The sequence below is a fragment of the Manis javanica genome, chromosome 4 (assembly GCF_040802235.1).
Source record: "Manis javanica isolate MJ-LG chromosome 4, MJ_LKY, whole genome shotgun sequence".
Classification (NCBI taxonomy): domain Eukaryota; kingdom Metazoa; phylum Chordata; class Mammalia; order Pholidota; family Manidae; genus Manis; species Manis javanica.
Window position 1 is genome coordinate 178,116,992 of NC_133159.1, and position 17,599 is coordinate 178,134,590.

A 17,599-nucleotide genomic window follows, 5' to 3' on the forward strand; every position below is an offset into this window, starting at 1 on the left:
GCGGCCGAGGCGGAGGCTGAGGCGGCGCCGGCGTGGGCGCCGTGACCGCGACCGGCCGCGGGGCGGGTGACTCCTCTGCTGTCGTCCGAAGGAGCCCCAGAGCAGCCCCCGGAGCCGACCCGGGAAGATCAGGAAATTCTCCTGGGAGGAACGCTACGCGCTCTCGGCGACCCGTCCCTCCTTCGTTACGTGGTCACGCAGAGCGGAAGGCAGGGACCCTAGGCCGCAGCTCCGCCCTGACCGGTGGGTGAGGGGCTTGGGAGGGGGCGGGGCGAAGAGGAGGAGGGGAGGAGGACTGCGCCTGCGGCTTGGGACTCGCCCGACGATCCGCTTCCGGTCCGCGCGCACAGGCCTCCCCGGAAATGACGGGCAGTTGGGTGGGGATTTTTCGGCCTTGGCGCGGTGGGTCCCTGGGCTTTGAGGAGTTGACAAGGAGGTTGTAGGAGTTCCTAAAATCCTTCCAGATGGGAGAAAAAAATGGACGAGACAAAAGTCGCACTGGGGAGAGGCTCCGGCTATCTTTTGTTAAAGAATGTGGCATCTTTGTAGTCGGCGCGGGCTGCGGGGAACTGGGTGTGGGGTCGCGGCGCCCCTCCCTGTTTACGGGGTGGGCGTGGAGACCTGGCGGTGCGCTGGGAGGTCTTGGAATCCAGATACGTTTTCACAGTTGTCATAGTCATCGGTGTAGTAAACGCACACGTTTAAGAAACGGTATGGATTTGTAATGAAAAGCAAAGCTCCCCATCCTGAGAGGCAGCCGCTTTTAAATAGTTGTGTTTTTGGTTTTGTTGCTAAAAAATTGATAAGTACATGGTATTTCTTGATTTGTTCGTGTTACATTTTGACTTCATGTCAAGATAATGACGATAGATCACGCTACACCATTCCCTTCTTTCTCTCCCCCTAATTTACCTCGGTAACTTTAAACAACATACTAACCCTCTTTTTTAAAGCTATATTGGTCCTTATTGCATGAGTTTTTAGTAACAGTACTGAGAATAGGGTTAGATGAGCAAAGCATGCATCGTGATTACAATTTAAGGGAACGCCAAAAATAGGATCAAGATTAATAGTATTTTAATGGAACATTAAAAAAAATAAAAATAAGTGCAAGAAAATCCAGAATGAATAAAATACCTAAGTTTTAGATACAAGGTCATTATTACTGATTTTTCCTTTTGCCCCAGGCTCCAATTTCCCCGGTCAAGACCCAAGTCCCCAGGGGTTAAAATGTTTCGTTTGCTCTTATCAAAAGCTGGCTCTAACAGATACCACAAACACAACCTGCTGATCAGACAAAACATGATTGATTACTCAGATAGGGGAGAACCCTGTTGGAAAAGCATTGGTAGTGTCTCAGGAGAAGGTACGGTCAGGATTTATTGAGAATTGGAAGTTTGATTTAAGGTGGGTCTTTCAATTTAGGGTATTGGCTGTGACTGGATAAGAACCCCTTGTAAAACAATTTAAAAAATTGGTGGAAACAGCAAGGCAAGGGGATTTAAATAATCCTGGTTTTAATTGCAGATGGGCTGTGTAAGTCTGGGGAAAGGAAATCCTGGGGCAAAATACCTCTAAAAACCGAAATCAGTCAAAGGGAAAAATAAAGTTTAAAATCTTTATTTCTTACAAACTGAAGTCCAGGGCCCTCTTTCCTGCTTCAGCAGCAGCAAAACCAGCCCTCCTCTCTCCTGTGGGGTACAGATAAGCCCTCCTTGCCCAGGTAATTACCCGTTGATATGGAGATGAACTTCTCTCCACCCCTGAGGAATGATGCAAACGCTGTAAAGCCATACTTACCTTTCCTCCTGAACTATTGATATGCAGATGTACTAAAGCCAGGTGAGATATTCTGGAAATGTTCAATTTTACCACAGGCTGTCCTCATTTGCAAGAGCTGGACAGAAAACAACAAACACAACTGAAGACACCGGATGACAAAGTCATGTTAATCTAGGCAGTAAAATGTGATTTGGGTTCCCTGTGTTGAGGCTGAGTGTGGGGTGGATGCTTTTGGTTTTCACTCTCTTCTTGAATACATTCACCCACATGTCTATTCAATGTGGATTTTGAGGTAGAATTGAACAGAAATGTGTGGTGGCTTGGATGAGACATGAGAGAAAAACTGAGAATGATTCTGGGCTTGAGCAGATGGGAGACAGGGGTGCTTTCGGGGATGGAGAGGACATGGGAGGTGGCATCAGAGCCATAGGTCTCAGTTCTGATAAAAACATCGTCCGTTGTGCCTATTTTCTCTCCCTCCCGAGGACCCACCTGCATGGACAAAGAAAACAACAGCAGTTATCAAATGAAGGCAATGGTGAGCATGCGGAGGTGCTGCCAGAGTGGCATGCTCGGAGAGCTCACGGAGCCTGTCCCTTTCCGCACGCCCTGCCCTGTGCATCTCTTCCATCGGGCTGTTCCTGAGCTACATCTTTTTTTTTCCTTTTTTTTTGAGAGGGCATCTCTCATATTTATTGATCAAATGGTTGTTAACAACAATAAAATTCTGTATAGGGGGGTCAATGCTCAATGCACAATCATTAATCCATCTCAAGCCTAATTCTCGTCAGTCTCCGATCTTCTGAAGCATAACGAACAAGTACTTACATGGTGAACGAATTCTTACATAGTGAATAAGTTCTTACATGGTGAGCAGTACAAGGGCAGTCATCACAGAAACTTTCGGTTTTGGTCACGCATTATGAACTATAAACAATCAGGTCAAATATGAATATTCGTTTGATTTTTATACTTGATTTATATGTGGATCCCACATTTCTCCCTTTATTATTATTATTTTTTTATTTTTAATAAAATGCTGAAGTGGTAGGTAGATGCAAGATAAAGGTAGAAAACATAGTTTAGTGTTGTAAGAGAGCAAATGTAGATGATCATGTGTGTGCCTGTAGACTATGTGCTAATCTGAGCTAGACAAGGGCAATAAAACATCCACGGATGCAGAAGCTTTCTCTCAAAACAGGGGGGGGGTGAGGTTCTAAGCTTCACCACTGTTGTTCCCCGATTTCTCACCTGATGGCCCCCTGCGACTGTGCCTGTCTTAGGTTGTTCCTCCCTTGAGGAATCTTACCCGTCTCTGGCTAACCAGTCATCTTCCGGGGCCATACAGGGAAAAGTAAAGTTGGTAAGTAAGAGAGAAGCCATATTGTTTGAAAAGGTTAGCTTTTTACTTCTTTGCAGATTTATGCCCTGTGGCTTCTATGCCCAGCACTTGTCTCGAGGTATCTTTACCACCTGGAGGAATTACGATGCTCGGTAAATTCGATATGAGGCACGAATTCTATTTAAGGGTTGTAATTAGGAAGGAAGAAGAAAAGCTATAGATGTAGCAGACGGAAGAAAACATGGGAGGATTGATTATTTCTTTGACATATCTTCTTGTAGAGTACCTTAAGCATGTATAGGTTTTAAACTACTAACTAACTTGCGCACACATATTAACATAATAGGAATATGGTGACATAAACAAAGCAAATCTATAATTACCATCCATCTCCAGTGAAGCCAAGAAAACCAGTTAGGCACCCTAGGCATTTGTGAAAATTTGTCTATGATATGATGGATATTGTCCAACTGTACTTGAACAGTCTGAGAGAAATCAGACAAATTAAAGCAGCCCATTTCTGGGATCTGTTCACATCCCATATGTTCTTTTAACCGTAGATAGTCTATAGTCGTAAGATTTTGGAGCGCTACAACTTGCACCCCTCCCAACTCCTGGTTGAGTTCCAACAGTACAGATCCAGTCAAATTCGTTGTCTCACTGTATGCACATGCCAGCCTAGACATCTCCCTCCTCATTCCTATGGCAAGTCCAGGAGATGGTGGGCTGGATGCAGCCACAACCGCAGCATCGCCCGGATCCCTGTGGAGGCTTTTTGATGATCATCCCCCGGCACGAGTCCTCCAGAGAGGGCTGATGCCGGAAGCTCCTCCTCATATCGTATCTTAGTTCATTTTCTGGGTAGCCAAGCTAGGCCTTGATCTTCTGCATAAAAGCAAACAGACCCTTTCTGAGCTACATCTTTTCATAATAAACTGGTGATCCATTCTAATTGAGAAGTCACAAACATATACCATCAAGATTCTTGTCTCCAAGAAACAAACTCTAAGTTTATTTTAAAAAAAAGCTTTAATCAACTTGATTACAGGTGTTACCTCTCTGACTGACAACCCTACTACAGAAATCTTGGCAATTGCTTCAGAAAAAATGAAAGAAGCAGTCAGATTATTTAAACCCATCCCTCCTGTACAGTGTTTTCAAACTTCCCAGTCATTAAAAAAAGAATATTTCTCTTGTTCATACCATAATTTTTCTCCCAGAAGTGGCTATTTTGCCTGGGAGATTGAAAAAGTCAAGGGCCTGAAGTACAGACTGCACCATTTACTCAGACTTCTAAAGGGATATTTTGAAATCCAGTTGAATCACAAGAGCATCCTGTCCTGATAAAATGTGTAACAATATCTAGGTAATGATTTATTGAGCCAGCTGTGCTAATTTAAGTTAGCTGCAATGTTTTAATAAACACATAGCAACTTTTATTTGAGAAAAAAATTAATGAGGCTACAGTAGACAAAAGCATAGGCCCCCTAAATTCTATTCTACTGAATGAGAGTCAATTCTACTACATGATAATTGAAAAAATAAAAATAGGTAAGTAACAGAGTTACATACCACTTAGCTTATAATATATGTGGTACTTCAGAGTAGAAAATTTACTTTAAAAAATATTTCAGCTTTTTTGCTAGAGTGGATGAGATCGTCCCCATTACCCCCAAACAGGAGCCACTACTATTTTTTTTTTCTTCTTTTGTCCATTTTTTGTTTTGGAGGCTTTATTTTGGTTTTTGTTTCTCTCTCATGCCAAAGATGATTAGGGGGCCGTTTCATGTCTGGTGACAGAAATGGCCCTGCTCCGTGGTTGCGGTGATGCAGAATATTTGCATTTAGGGGAAGAAGACAGCCTTGGTCAGATGCTCCTGCACTGCACTGCTCCAGCCAAATCCATTCTGGACACGCTGTCTTGAAATGGCCATTGAATAGTGACCCACAACACTGCCCAGTGACCTCCTAGGTAAAGGATACTGAACCCAGTTATGCAAGATTCCAGGTTGCATCAAATTCCGGATTAAAGCTGCGACATTTGGTTTCTCAAGGATCAATCCTGAGATTAATCACCACTTTCTTTGTTCATATCTCCATTTCCTTTCCTTATGAAGAAATAATTGAAGGCTGTCACCTTTAGGATTCCTTTGTCACTGAATGATTGGTTATTCCTGAATCCACACTTTGCTAACGCTTTCTGTGCATGGTTCCTCTCATTGCATTGTTATTGTAGAACTTAAGCAGTCTTCTCTTTCTCTTTAAAAAATTATTAATACAACCCATAACCACTATTCAACTGCGAGAAAAATATCAGACAAACCCAAATCTAAGGTCATTTGACAAAATGCCTGACTGGTACACCTCAAAACTCTCAAGGTCATCAAAAAACAAGGAAAGTCTAGGAAACTGTCACAGCCCAGAGGATACTAAAATGGCAGAGTTGAGGAGTTGTGACAGAGATCCTTTTTGCCCTCTTGCAGACCTCTGTTCCAGGAGATCAGGGAGGGAGCAGTTGGCATAGGGATTGGAGTGGGAACAATACCTCTCCACATAGAGCTTTTTTATGTTGTTTTTTTAAAAATACATGTGAATGCATGACCTATCAAAAATATTTTAAAAGGAAATTCTAAACCACCACTCACGGGAACTAGCCTTTCAGATGTTCTGGTCTCAGTCTGCTAATCTCCGTCTCATGGTCTGCTTGGTTTCTCAGGAATCTTCAGAACTCCATCTCAGCTATTTGGTGACTGATGCTGCCCAAACCTGGGGTCTATTATTTTCCCTGGGAGGTCGGGGCCGGCCAAGTACCTGATGGGGGAACGCTGAGAACATTCGGCAGGTGAGAATGGTGGTTTTTTCACATGGTAGGAGGATATTTAAATGCTCCCACCCCCACGTACAAAAAAAACCCCAATTGGCATAGTTTCATTATAATTTTGTCTAATTATTTTTGAAATTCAAAAAAAATAAATATGTTCTCAAAACAGCAGCAGACTCCCAGACTCTTAAGAAGGGACTAGCGGGAAGGAGTTGGGGAGGGCGGGTGAAGAGGGAGGGAGGGAGAAGGGGATTAAGGGGCATTATAATTAGCACTCACAATATAGGTGGGTCACGGGGAAGGCGGTACAGCATGGAGAAGACAAGTAGTGTCTCTGTGCATCTTATTACCCTGACGGACAGTGACTGCAATGGGGTGGGGGTGGGGGTGGGGGTGGGGGGACGATAATATGGGTGAATGTTGAAACCACAGTGTTGCTCGTGTGAAACCTTCATAAACTTGTATATAAATGATACCTTAATTTAAAAAAAAGATGATAAAAAAGTTATCAGAAATGTAAAAGGAACACTAGGAGAGGGTGATGTCAAAAAAAGATGAGTATGTTCTCATTGTAAAAAATTGTATACAATTCATAAAGGAATAAGGAAAGCAAGCAAAGATCATCTGTAATCCCACTGTCTGACCAACTGATAACCTTTTGGTGATTCTTTGCACCCTTTTTCATGTGTGTGTGTGGGTGTGTGTTTGCAGGTGTGTGTGTGTACACACAATGTGTGCATATATATATTGTATTAGTCACATATTGCTATGTAACAAATCACCCCAAAATTCAGTGGCTTAAAATGACAACAAATGCCGATTACTTCCTAGTTTCTATGGGTAACTATGACCAGTACACCTCAGTAGGAGCCACTGCAGTTTTTCTTGACCTCCAGGTTGTGCCTCTACGACATGATCCAGTCCCGAGTGACCCTGATGGCTCAGCATGGATCTGACCAGCACCAGATCCTCATCTGTACCAAGTTGGTGGAGCCGTTCCAAGCCCAGGTGGGCTCCCTGTACACTGTCCTTGGGGAGCTCGAGCACCAGAAGGGTAAGCTGTGGCCTCACATGCCCCTTTTCACGTGGGGTCCTGAGTGGGGTAGTCATTTGGGTGATGCAGGATTGGACCTGGCTGCTGAGCCAACAGGAGTCCCTCACTAGGGGTATTCCTTCCAAATCAGCCCACGAGTTCAGGGACTCGTGGGAAACAGATGTGATTGGGCACAGAGTGCCCTGCCACAGGAGAGTGAGAAATGGGAGAGAAGTAACTTATTTCTGAAGGCCTATAATACACCAGGCCTGGTATAAGGGGGTCGGCTTTAATCTTGTTGAATCTGCCCACCGGCCCTTATTCTGAGTCTTATTCCTATTTCAAAGATGAGAAAACCAAGGCTCAGAGAGGGTGGAGCTGGAATAACAGGCCAGGAAGACAGGGTAAGAAAAATAGAACACAAGGGAAGGAATAATGGCAACCTGGGAGAATCCCTCTAGCCTCAAGAGTTGAAGATTGCTCTTTAAAATCTAGGCACTTGAACTCTTTGCTCCCTCTCTGACTGTCCCTGTGCCATTTTCCTTTTCACAGTTTATGTCATACTATGTAATATTGTGTCTGGTTATTTTGGCTTAACATTATATCATAAATATTTCCCCATGTCTTTCAAATTTTATAGATATGTTGTTTTATAGCTATATAATATTTCATAGATTAAATGTGTAACTTAGTTTACATGACACTTGGACATTTATATTGTTTCCATTTTTTGTTCTTATCAGTGTTCTGTATACTTCCTGGTTAAAGAAATGATAGTATAGTCTGCCAGTAGAATATTACGCAGCAATTAAAAATGGCGCTGTGATTGTATATCAGCTGACATTAAAAGATACAATATCTTACTAAGAAAAAGCAGTTTACAAAATGACACGTATCATATGATCCCATTTTTTGTTTAATATACACTTTTTTATATACATAGAAGTTTGAAAGGTTATTCACCAAAATGTTAGTAGTAGTTGTTTCTGGATGGTGGGATTATGGGATTCTTTGTAGTTTTATTAGTATTTTACAATGAAAATGTGCTGCTTTTATAGAGGGGGAAAAATAGCTTAAAAAGATCTGTTTATCTTGACATGTATTTAAAATGCCATAGTTATTATTCTCATGTGCTAATCTTTGTTTTCTGATTATTCCTTTAGGATAGTTTCATAAAAGTAGAATTGCTACATTAAAGGACATGAACATTTATGTTTCTTGCTTTATATTACCCACTTACTTTCTAAAAGCCACAGTGAACTTTAACTGTGGGTGAAATACACTAGGAAAAAAAAAGTAATTAAATAGTGCTTACTTTAACTATATTTGCTTTAATAAAAGTTAATGTTTATTTAGGCTTAAGCCTTTGAGCTCACAGAGTTTCTGGCCTCATATTTGATTTGAGATATGAGACAACTGGGTGGAAATAGGTACAAAGGGCTTTTGCATAAATGATTTCTATTTTGGCTACAGCCCAGGTCACCTGCAGCTTTCTTTGGATATTTGGACTGCAGTGAGTCCTGGAGGCTCTGGAGAACCCACTGCCCAGGGCCTGCAACTCTAGGGCCCCTATGCAAATACAGAGACAGACTGAAACTTAGGTGGGACAGCAGGACAGGACGAAGGCAGGATCTGGAGTGGACATTTAGAATTTTTTGTTGGAAGAAAAATAGAAAAAACCTTAAAGTATAAATTCAACCCATATAGTTTTTTTAATTCAATGTTTTCAAATCAAACATGCATGTACCTGTCACCCAGATTCAGCAGTCGTCTACATTCCACTGCTCTGTGATGCCACAGCCCACATTTATTTATTTTGCTGTTGTATTTTAGAGCAAATCTGACATCATTTCATTTACACATAAATACCTAAATATGTATCTCTAACATTACCACAATCACACCCAACAAAATTAATAGAAATGATTAAACAGCCCTGGCGAATAATAAATCTGGGCAACAATTATTACCAGTGGCTGCTTAAATCAGCAGATGAAAGCTCAACTGGAAGCAGGCCTGGGCCTGCCTGATCAATACAAACATTACGAAAAGCAGAAAAGCAGAACAATCTGTTATGTGCCTCTGCTGTGACGTGTGGGAAAGGTACGGACAATACTGCTCTGAATCGAACCTGAATAATCAGTTTCAGATTAAGCAGCCTTTTTCCTAGTCTCTGGCTCATTTACTGCTTCCGATTATTTCCATCACAATCTGTGTTTTTTTCTTTCTCTCTTCTTTTCTTTTTTTTCCCCTAAGTTTCTAATTTCTAAGTAATACATGTTCATCGGTCTCAACTGACATAAGGGAAGAAAGGCAGTGAGGAGGAGGGAGGGGCAGAGGGCAGCTGAGTGAAGAGGTGGCCGTGACCTCCGGCCTGGGCATGGCTGCCTCAGACCTCCCCCTCTGGCCCTGCCAGGTCCTGAGTCCTGTGGGGACACAAAGGTCAACCAGACACAGATCCTGCCCCATGGCAAGGTTGGCAATGCTGAGGACAGACAAGAGGCCGCCTGAAGTCATCATTTCTGAAATGTGTACACACAGAGCTAGCTGAGGAGACCAAAAAGGGGGAGAAATGCCCGACAAAGTGGGGGAGCCTGCTGGCTGTGACACTTCTTGGGGCACCATCGAAGGGCCCGAAGGGCTTCCCATGCAGGCACTGAGGTGCTGGGCGCAGCCTTTCCCCAGCTCTGCTCCAGAGCCCCCCGTGGAATTCCAGGCCCGCAACAACCTGCAGCCCGCAGCTCTGCCATCCATCCTACAAACCCCTCGCTGTCCTTCCATCTGGCCCCAACTCCCTGCCCCGATAAGCCCTCCTGTGATGTCCTCTGCAGTCTTTGCGTGTCCACCTTCAGGGCTCCCTGGGACGCTATTGCCTTCTCTGGGACTTGTCCACATCCTGGCTTTTTCCCAGGACAGGGTCCCACCCCCGCCCTCCCAAGCTGCACTCACCCCAGAACCCAGAGGTGCGGCCAGAACCCGGCTGGCTCTTCTGGTTGTCACCGCCACCTTTTTCCTTGTCCTCTGTGGCCAACCAGTTCTGCCCCCTGCACACCCACCCCGCTTGTGCGGGCCACACCTGGGCCGCTCCCAGGCTGCCCTGTCTCTGCTGCCTGCAGCCGAGGCAAGCCCGCACCGGTCTCTTCCCGTTCCCCACCCGGCCCCATCAGCCTCGACTTTGGACTCCTCGGTTTTCTTCCTTCTTCGCTCCCCTCTGCACCCGGACCTCACACTCATTCCAGTTGCTTTCCAGGCAGAAGCATCAGCCCTTTGCCTTCCACCAGTCCTGCCTGATGAAACCCAGCCTCCACGGTGCTGATGGAGAAAACTCACAAAGCTCCTGGATTCCCAGCACAGGGATTTCAAGGTCCCTTTGCTCAACGGGGTCTCCACCCCGCCGAGAAGCCCTTCCATGCCTCCCAGCCGACCCAGCCGACTCCCTGGCCCACACCCACCACAGCTGTTAAAGGCCTTCACCCTCCACACAGGCCTCCTGCTTTATCACCTCCCCCTGTCCCTTACAGAAAGTCACCTCACTTCCTACGTCCCAGGTAACACAGATTACAGCAGCACTTTGCCTCCCAAAATCATAGTATCCACAATGGTCAGTAGCTCCCTTCGGTCTGGGAGGCAGATAGACCCTCCTGCCTGAAAGTTCAGCCCCAGCGCTGTGATCCAGACCTGCCCCCGCCTCGGGGCTTTGCTGTCCCCGCTGAATCCTTAACTTGTTACCACTGGATCTTCCCTCTTGGCATATAAATCCTTCAAGCCTCTTCTGTATGATAATAATAACAATGATAATATCCTCTGCTCTGTATCCCTACCTAGCTATGATCCTCCTTCCGTTCTCAGCCTCCTAAAGTAAGTCTGTTCCCCAGACCACCAGTTCCTTGTCTGCACACCTGCTTTCTGGCTGCTCCTGTAACCTGGTCCCTTCTGCTCTGCTCTTATCTTTACAAGGAGAAATCCCCCTCCATGACTCTGCCCTCTAGCTATTTTCATAAACTCCTTTCTCTTTTCCCTACAGCACTTCTGCTAACACTGTTCTCTTCATTCCATTTACACAGGCCTTCTACAGATAACCAGAATTTGCCGATTTGTCCCTTATGATAATCATGTTTCTAATAACTTTTTTTCATGCACAGGGAGAAATAACATGTTCCACTATAAAAATCTAGAAGGGACGGTTTCCCCAGACCGAGGGGAGGAAAGAGCTGATAGGCATAATGTAAGGAAAGTTCTGTGAAATTAAGTCAAATAAGTAAGAGAATCATCACATAGAAGGTGTGGGAACATTTGTCAGGATCCTATTTTGAAATGTAGGTCTGTGCTCCCCGTGCAGATCTCCGGAGCCAGGTACTCAGCAGTCCCAGGCCTTCTGCTCCCCACCTGCCCCGCGTCTCTTCCTCCCCCAGGGAGCTGGGGTGGGGTGGGGGCTTGGGTCCCGGGAGCCACGGCTCCGGTACGTTACCCCGGTCGCTGAGGTCTGCTCTTTTCTCCAGGGGTGTGCAGTCTGGCGCTGTCCTCTTTCCTGTTGCTCTCTCAGGATTAGCTGCGCCAATTAAATTTTCTAGTTGTATCCAGTTTTAGGAGGAAGCCTCCGTCTCTCCTCTCACGCCGCCATCTTCAATCCCATCCTAGGATCCTATTTTGATATTTTTAACTCTGCAGATTAGATTTCTCTAATTGTGCCCTTGCTTTCCCCACTTTGTCCTGAACACATGCAGGTGCTCTGTGAAAACTTTATTGGGCTACATGCGTCACAAGAAAAGGTGTAGGCCTCTCAGTGCCAAGTGAAGTTAAGACAAATATCTGCTGTGGTTGATCGGTATGGATCACCCAGTTTTTCCTGAAGTGATGAGAATCAACAATCTGCCTGATCAACAGCAGATCCAGATATTGTCACATGCCCACTCTACTCTAGGCTATGCAGACGGGCCAGTAGATGCTGGTGACACACGGGCAACCTCATGTTCCAAATAAGTTCGTCTTCCTGTGTTGAAGGCTGAAATGTAGACAGTTCAACACTCTGAATTCTGTCCCCAGCTGTGTGAAATCAATAAAGTGGCCCGGACCAGAAGGAAGGCTAGGGTAGACTGTATCCTAACCAGGGGGACTCTATGGCATCAAAAGAACACAGGGTAATGTCCTAGAACATTGAATGTTATCCATTGATGTGCCCACAGAGCAGATACGAGTAAAAAAAAAACATTAGGGCAAACCCCAGAAGTCTTTTCTGTTTGATGTCACCTGAACATTGACTAACCTTTCCTCAGCATCTGCTAGACGCCTCCCTCCATTGCCCTCCCCTCAGCCCCTCATCCGTGGTGGGATGACTTGCCCCTATGAGTTGACTAAACATGGGGTTCTCTTTACCCCAAATTTCCAGTGCCGGTGGGCCCCACAATGCCATGGGGGCCCTCCCTTGGTATACATGGAGAACTAAGGTGATGGCAGGAATTAAGATGGCAAAGGAGGGAAGTGGAGGGTACATCTTGGCCCTTCCTCCCCAGAGAAGTGGAATCTTCAGGGTTCCCCTAAGATCAGACGTGGGCCTGTAGCCACTGGTGGGCCCACAGTTCCGAGGCCCAGGTAGGAAACTGCCCCCAGCCCCCCGCTGTCCTTGGTGCACCCTGTCAAGCCCGCCTGGTAAGGCTCAGCACAAGACGAGCTGAGGGGGAGCGGCCGGGATGCACCTGAAGCGTTGCTGATATACCAGGGGCGCCCTGGGATTTGTGTCTTTCAGATGGAGGTTCCCTGGTGAAGGCCCGGGTGCTGACCTGTGTGGAAGGGATGAACCTACCCTTGCTGGAACAAGCCATCCAGGGGCAGAGGGTGTACCAGCAGGAGAGGCACGGCAGCCAGTAGCAAACGGCAACTCCCGGCAACGCCCCTCTGCTGAATGTGCGCCCGGGGCCAAGCCCCCCACAGACGCCAGAGCTGCTACTGAGAGGACTCAGGAGCTTCCCCCAGTGACAGCCGTTATCTGGAGCCACAGAGAAGGGGGGAGGGGTTGCTCATTTGCGATTGTTCCAGAAAGAAGAGCCCAGAGAACAGGCGCCAAAGCCTGACATTCCCAGGCCAGGACGCCCCAGGAGGCTGAGCTGTGGGGTCCTGGGAACTGTGCCTCGTGTGGGGGCCATGGAGGGTTCCAGAAGGTCCCCGTGAATAAAGGCCCCCCCGGTGAGACCTTGTGTGTGCACGTGGTGCAGCGCTGGCAGGGGCCAGCAGGGGGAGCCGTGGAGCACAGCCTGCCTGGCAGTGAGGCTGTAGGAGCGCAGGGTTTCGGGTGAATTCGGGGCTGTGGGCCTGAGGGGAGGGTGCTGGGGGCACCTGGGCCGGGCTGGGGGGCCCAGGACGCTAGGGAGCCACTCCTGCCGAGGTTTTGCCCTCAGAGGAGGCCCAGTGTCCGCAAAGAGGCCGGGCCCAGACCCTCGTGCCGCCTGTGTGGCCTAGGGCAGGACTGTGGCTTCAGAAACCCTTCCTGACCCCTGACCTATACCTCAAGCTGACCCTGGACCCCCAGGCAGCCTTTCTGGGCAGCCTTCTACCCTCAGAGCCCTGGCCTGGCGGGGCAGAGGCAGAGGCTCCGGCTCGAGAAGTTTGGGCTCTCCTGCGCTCCGTAGCTGGGCACTTTCCTGACTGGGCCCCTGGTCAGTACTTATTACCCCACCTTACCTGTGAGCTTCCCAGGCCAGCTTCACACTCCAAGCCAGGTTCCCAGGGCTGGGCAGGGCGGGGGGCGGGAACTGCGGTCTGGGCGGCCTGGCGAGCCGGGCAGGGGGAGCCCTGTGGACCGCAGGCCTTGGGAGTGGGGAAGCCTGGGCGGGGGCTGGGCAGAGTGTTCCATGGAGGCTGGAGGGGCAGCAGGGATGCTGGGTGTGGCGGCAAATGCCCAGACACCGTCTGTTTCCTAGGCAGCTCTGCGGGTATGGATGTGTTCCAGAAGTTGGAGAAGATCGGAGAGGGCACCTATGGGGTGGTGTATAAGGCCAAGAACAAGGAGACAGGGCAGCTTGTGGCCCTCAAGAAGATTAGGCTGGATTTGTGAGTTCTGGGATGGCCCACTGCCTGGGAGCTCCCCTGTCCAGCCCTCATCTCCAGGTTTTACATCCTGCCAGCGCTGCCCAGTTAAACAGGGTGGCCACAGAGTACAGCCCTTCTCCTCCTCACTAGGCTTTGCCAGAACAAACTTGCCCCGGGGTCCTAGGTGGTGTTAAGTACGTGCAAGGGGCACAGCTCCCATCGCTGGGGGATGGGAGGGACACAGAGGTGACGCCCCAGGGCAGAAGCGCCCTTCTTAGCACCCTGCCTCCACTGCTGTGCCCTCCTTTTCTGCAGGGAGACTGAGGGGGTCCCAAGCACTGCCATCAGGGAGATCTCCCTGCTCAAAGAGCTGAAGCACCCCAACATCGTCAGGTGAGGTAGGGAGGGCGGTGGGGAAGCTGGGCCTGTCCGAGTCCAGCTGGGAACTGCGCCCTAACTGGTGCCCCTGGCCAGGCTGCTGGATGTGATGCACAGCGAGAAGAAGCTCTACCTGGTATTCGAGTTCCTCAGCCAGGACCTGAAGAAGTACATGGACTCCACTCCAGCCCCTGAGCTCCCCCCGCATTTGGTCAAGGTACCAAGGGAAAGAAGGGGGAAGATCGGCTCACGCCCGCTCAGCCAGCCCACTTCCGCTCGGCTGACTCCGCCTCACGCTTGCCATTTCAGAGCTACCTCTTCCAGCTGCTGCAGGGGGTGAATTTCTGCCACTCCCATCGGGTCATCCACAGAGACCTGAAGCCCCAGAATCTGCTTATCAATGAGCTGGGTGCTATCAAGCTGGCTGACTTTGGACTGGCTCGAGCCTTTGGGGTGCCCCTACGTACCTACACGCATCAGGTACTGCGGGACAAAGGAGAGAGAAGTTCAGCCAGAGGTCACCCGTGCTGTCAGCCACCTGAGGGCTGTTTTCCTGCCTGCACAGGTGGTGACACTCTGGTATCGTGCCCCTGAGATCCTCTTGGGCAGCAAGTTCTATTCGACAGCTGTGGATGTCTGGAGCATTGGTTGCATCTTTGCAGAGATGGTAGGGAGAGAGACAAACATGGCCTCAGGGAGGCCCCCGGCAGGGTTCCACTGGGGCAGGCTGGGACTCTGATCCTATCAGAGATGGATCAGCAGGTGTTTGGAACTGGCTGAAAGACTGAGGAAGTGGGCCTTATTCCAGAAAAGGCTGGGATTCTTAGCACAGCCCTGGGAAGGATATCTGGAGCACACTTCCCTTGTCTGGCTGCTGCTCTGCTACTGCATTCTCCATAACAAGGGAGGAGACCCCACACCTGCTCTTCCCCATTCCAGGTGACCTGCAGAGCCCTGTTTCCTGGTGATTCCGAGATTGACCAGCTTTTTCGTATCTTTCGGACCCTGGGGACACCCAGTGAAGCTACATGGCCAGGAGTCACCCAGCTGCCTGACTATAAGGGCAGCTTCCCCAAGTGGACCAGGAAGGGGATGGAGGAGATTGTGCCCAACCTGGACCCAGAGGGCAAGGACCTGCTCATGGTAGGTACAGCTAGTGTCAGGGGAAGGCACGAAAGGTCTCCCAGCTCCAGCTGCTGCTCCCACCAGAGGTGCCCCCTTTGTCAGCCAGCCTCTTATGTAACCCTGGCTCTTCTGAGTCCAAGCTGGTGTCTTTTCTGACCCCTTTGCGTATGGCTTGACCCTGTCCCTGTGAGTATTGATTGACCTGGAGGCCTTTCCCGTAAGTCCAGTGTTCGCCTTCCCTCTTAAAACTTCTTTCTTCTAGTTAGCTTTCTTGTATGCTGGGACACTGCCCTTTTTCTTAGTTGCCTTGTGTTTTTGGTAATTTTCCCTTGTGGACATTATTACCCCACCTAACCTGTAAGCTTCCCAGGCAGGGACCACACCTCCTACTTACTCCCCACAGGGCCTTCCATAGTGGTTACTCTTCGCACAAAGCTGTCCCCTGCTGTCTGGGCCCCTGCCACAGTCCTTACTCACCTGTCCTGTTGCACCATCCTGACTCCACGGGCTAGCCCAGGCCAGACTGACCAGGCCTCAGGCAGAGCCATCCATTCATACCCACAAAGACCCAGAGCTACAGTCTTTCTAGCCTGGTGTTGAGGCAGAGGAAAACACAGTAGTATTTTCATGTTCAAGCTGTGCCTGCCTACCCAGTGCCAGCAGGATGGCACAGACCTCCAGCCAAGGCTCTTAGCACTCCACCGTGGCTTCTCGGAGGCCGGCTGTCCTTCCACAGCCTGGCCAGGTTTAGGGACATGCTGGATTCCTGGCCCACTCAACTGTGCTCCCTGGACAGGACTGGCCCCTACTTCCTGATACACAGAGAGAAGTCTGTCTCAACTAGAAGTAGGCTGTGGGGCCTGGAAACCTCAGTAAGGAAGGGGAGAGACTGCCTCTGCCTCAGTGGCCAAAAGGAGACCAGGGCAGGGCTGGGAGGACTTGACAGGGCTGGACTAGAACTGATCCTTTGTCCCCAGACTCTGGGAGTGTCCAGAACTGGCTCTTGCACAGGGAGGTAGTGGCTTCGTGCAGTTCTGGGTTTGAAGGCAGCTGCTTGGAGGCTTGGGGCCTCCCAGCTGGGACCTGGGAGGGTATTCCTCTCCCCACCCTGGCCACACCACACCCAGGCCCAATCTCTCTCATTCTTCTTCCTCCACAGAAACTCCTGCAGTACGACCCCAGCCGGCGGATCTCAGCCAAGACCGCGCTTGCCCATCCGTATTTCTTGTCCACCCAGACCTCCCCAGCCCCCAACCAGTATGTGCTGGAGCGTTTCTGCCGCTGAGAGCATGGGAGGCCCACTGCTTTAAAGCCTCTCTCCAGTTGCTTCTCTCACCCAGATTACATATCTGGGGAGAGAGCAAAGCTCTAAGGAATTTGGCATCAGCCATCAGAGGGCTGAGTTTGGGTTAGTCCTGCCAGCAGGTCAGCGAGTTCTGTGTTGTCTGTTGGGTTTGATGGTGCCGCTTCAAGACGGGGCCACAGAAGCTCTGTGCACCTGGGGCTCTGTTAGGGACTGGGTCCCCTGGCCCTGGAACAGCAGATGCCATGGAGAGCTGTGACTGCCAGCAAGGTAGAGCCCTGAGGGAAAGAGTGCCCCCTGCTGGTCGTTTTGGATTTAAATGTGTTGAGGAAGAGTTGCATTCCAGTTGAGTCCCAAGTTAAACAGGAAGAAGGTGAGGGGGAGAGAGGACATTTTCCTGATCCCAGGGGAGGTCAGGGTGAGTGTGGCCGTTTCTTGTAGTTGTTTATCACCTAGGATATGCTTACGTTTGTTTGCCTCTGGCTTTAAGAACAAAAAATTAAAGTGATGCATTCCTGAGTTTTTCAGTATTTTTCTGCCCAGTGCCACAGGGGACACTAGGGGATTGCTGACAAAGGGGAGGCTGCCAGAGGGCTGGAAACAGTTCCTGGCCAGAACTGAGAGGTACAGAGCAGAAACGGAGGGAGGAGCCGCTCCTGATCTCTTCCTGCCACCTGCTGGAGTCCAGGAAACTAAAATCCTCTGAAAAGCCCGCATGTCCACCCCTAACCTGGGAAGCAACACTCTCCCTTGTGTTCATGCTGCAGACAGATCGATTCTGCATCCCCGTAT

The 17,599-nt window shown here is 48.9% G+C and overlaps 2 protein-coding genes across 7 annotated transcripts; both read left to right on the forward strand.

Annotated features, from left to right (window-relative positions):
• The first annotated feature begins 39 nt into the window (after nt 1–39).
• Nucleotides 40–13,162, forward strand: TEN1 (TEN1 subunit of CST complex). The gene is made up of 4 exons (XM_017674591.3): nt 40–243; nt 5,841–5,966; nt 6,842–6,999; nt 12,722–13,162. The coding sequence occupies exons 2-4, from the start codon at nt 5,878–5,880 to the stop codon at nt 12,841–12,843; spliced, it is 369 nt and encodes a 122-aa protein (XP_017530080.1). The 5' UTR covers nt 40–243; nt 5,841–5,877; the 3' UTR covers nt 12,844–13,162.
• Nucleotides 13,024–17,326, forward strand: CDK3 (cyclin dependent kinase 3). 6 transcript variants are annotated; one of them, XM_036997104.2, is made up of 8 exons: nt 13,024–13,158; nt 13,893–14,022; nt 14,317–14,394; nt 14,476–14,596; nt 14,689–14,859; nt 14,945–15,046; nt 15,319–15,522; nt 16,664–17,326. In XM_036997104.2, the coding sequence occupies exons 2-8, from the start codon at nt 13,907–13,909 to the stop codon at nt 16,787–16,789; spliced, it is 918 nt and encodes a 305-aa protein (XP_036852999.1). In that variant the 5' UTR covers nt 13,024–13,158; nt 13,893–13,906; the 3' UTR covers nt 16,790–17,326. The 6 variants fall into 6 exon arrangements, with proteins under 6 accessions (XP_036852999.1, XP_036853001.1, XP_073092063.1 ...); XM_036997106.2 differs by having other exon boundaries at nt 13,031–13,158; nt 13,897–14,022; XM_073235962.1 differs by lacking the exon at nt 13,024–13,158 and adding an exon at nt 13,193–13,264.
• The last annotated feature ends 273 nt before the right edge of the window (nt 17,327–17,599 follow it).

Coding starts and splice junctions, on each gene's coding strand:
- TEN1 (XM_017674591.3), top strand. CDS start 5,878: ATGCTGCCCAAACCTGGGGTCTATTATTTTCCCTGGGAGGTCGGGGCC. Junction 5,967..6,841: donor ACGCTGAGAACATTCGGCAG/GTGAGAATGGTG, acceptor CTTGACCTCCAG/GTTGTGCCTCTACGACATGA. Junction 7,000..12,721: donor GGAGCTCGAGCACCAGAAGG/GTAAGCTGTGGC, acceptor TGTGTCTTTCAG/ATGGAGGTTCCCTGGTGAAG.
- CDK3 (XM_036997104.2), top strand. CDS start 13,907: ATGGATGTGTTCCAGAAGTTGGAGAAGATCGGAGAGGGCACCTATGGG. Junction 14,860..14,944: donor TACGTACCTACACGCATCAG/GTACTGCGGGAC, acceptor CTGCCTGCACAG/GTGGTGACACTCTGGTATCG. Junction 15,047..15,318: donor GTTGCATCTTTGCAGAGATG/GTAGGGAGAGAG, acceptor TCCCCATTCCAG/GTGACCTGCAGAGCCCTGTT.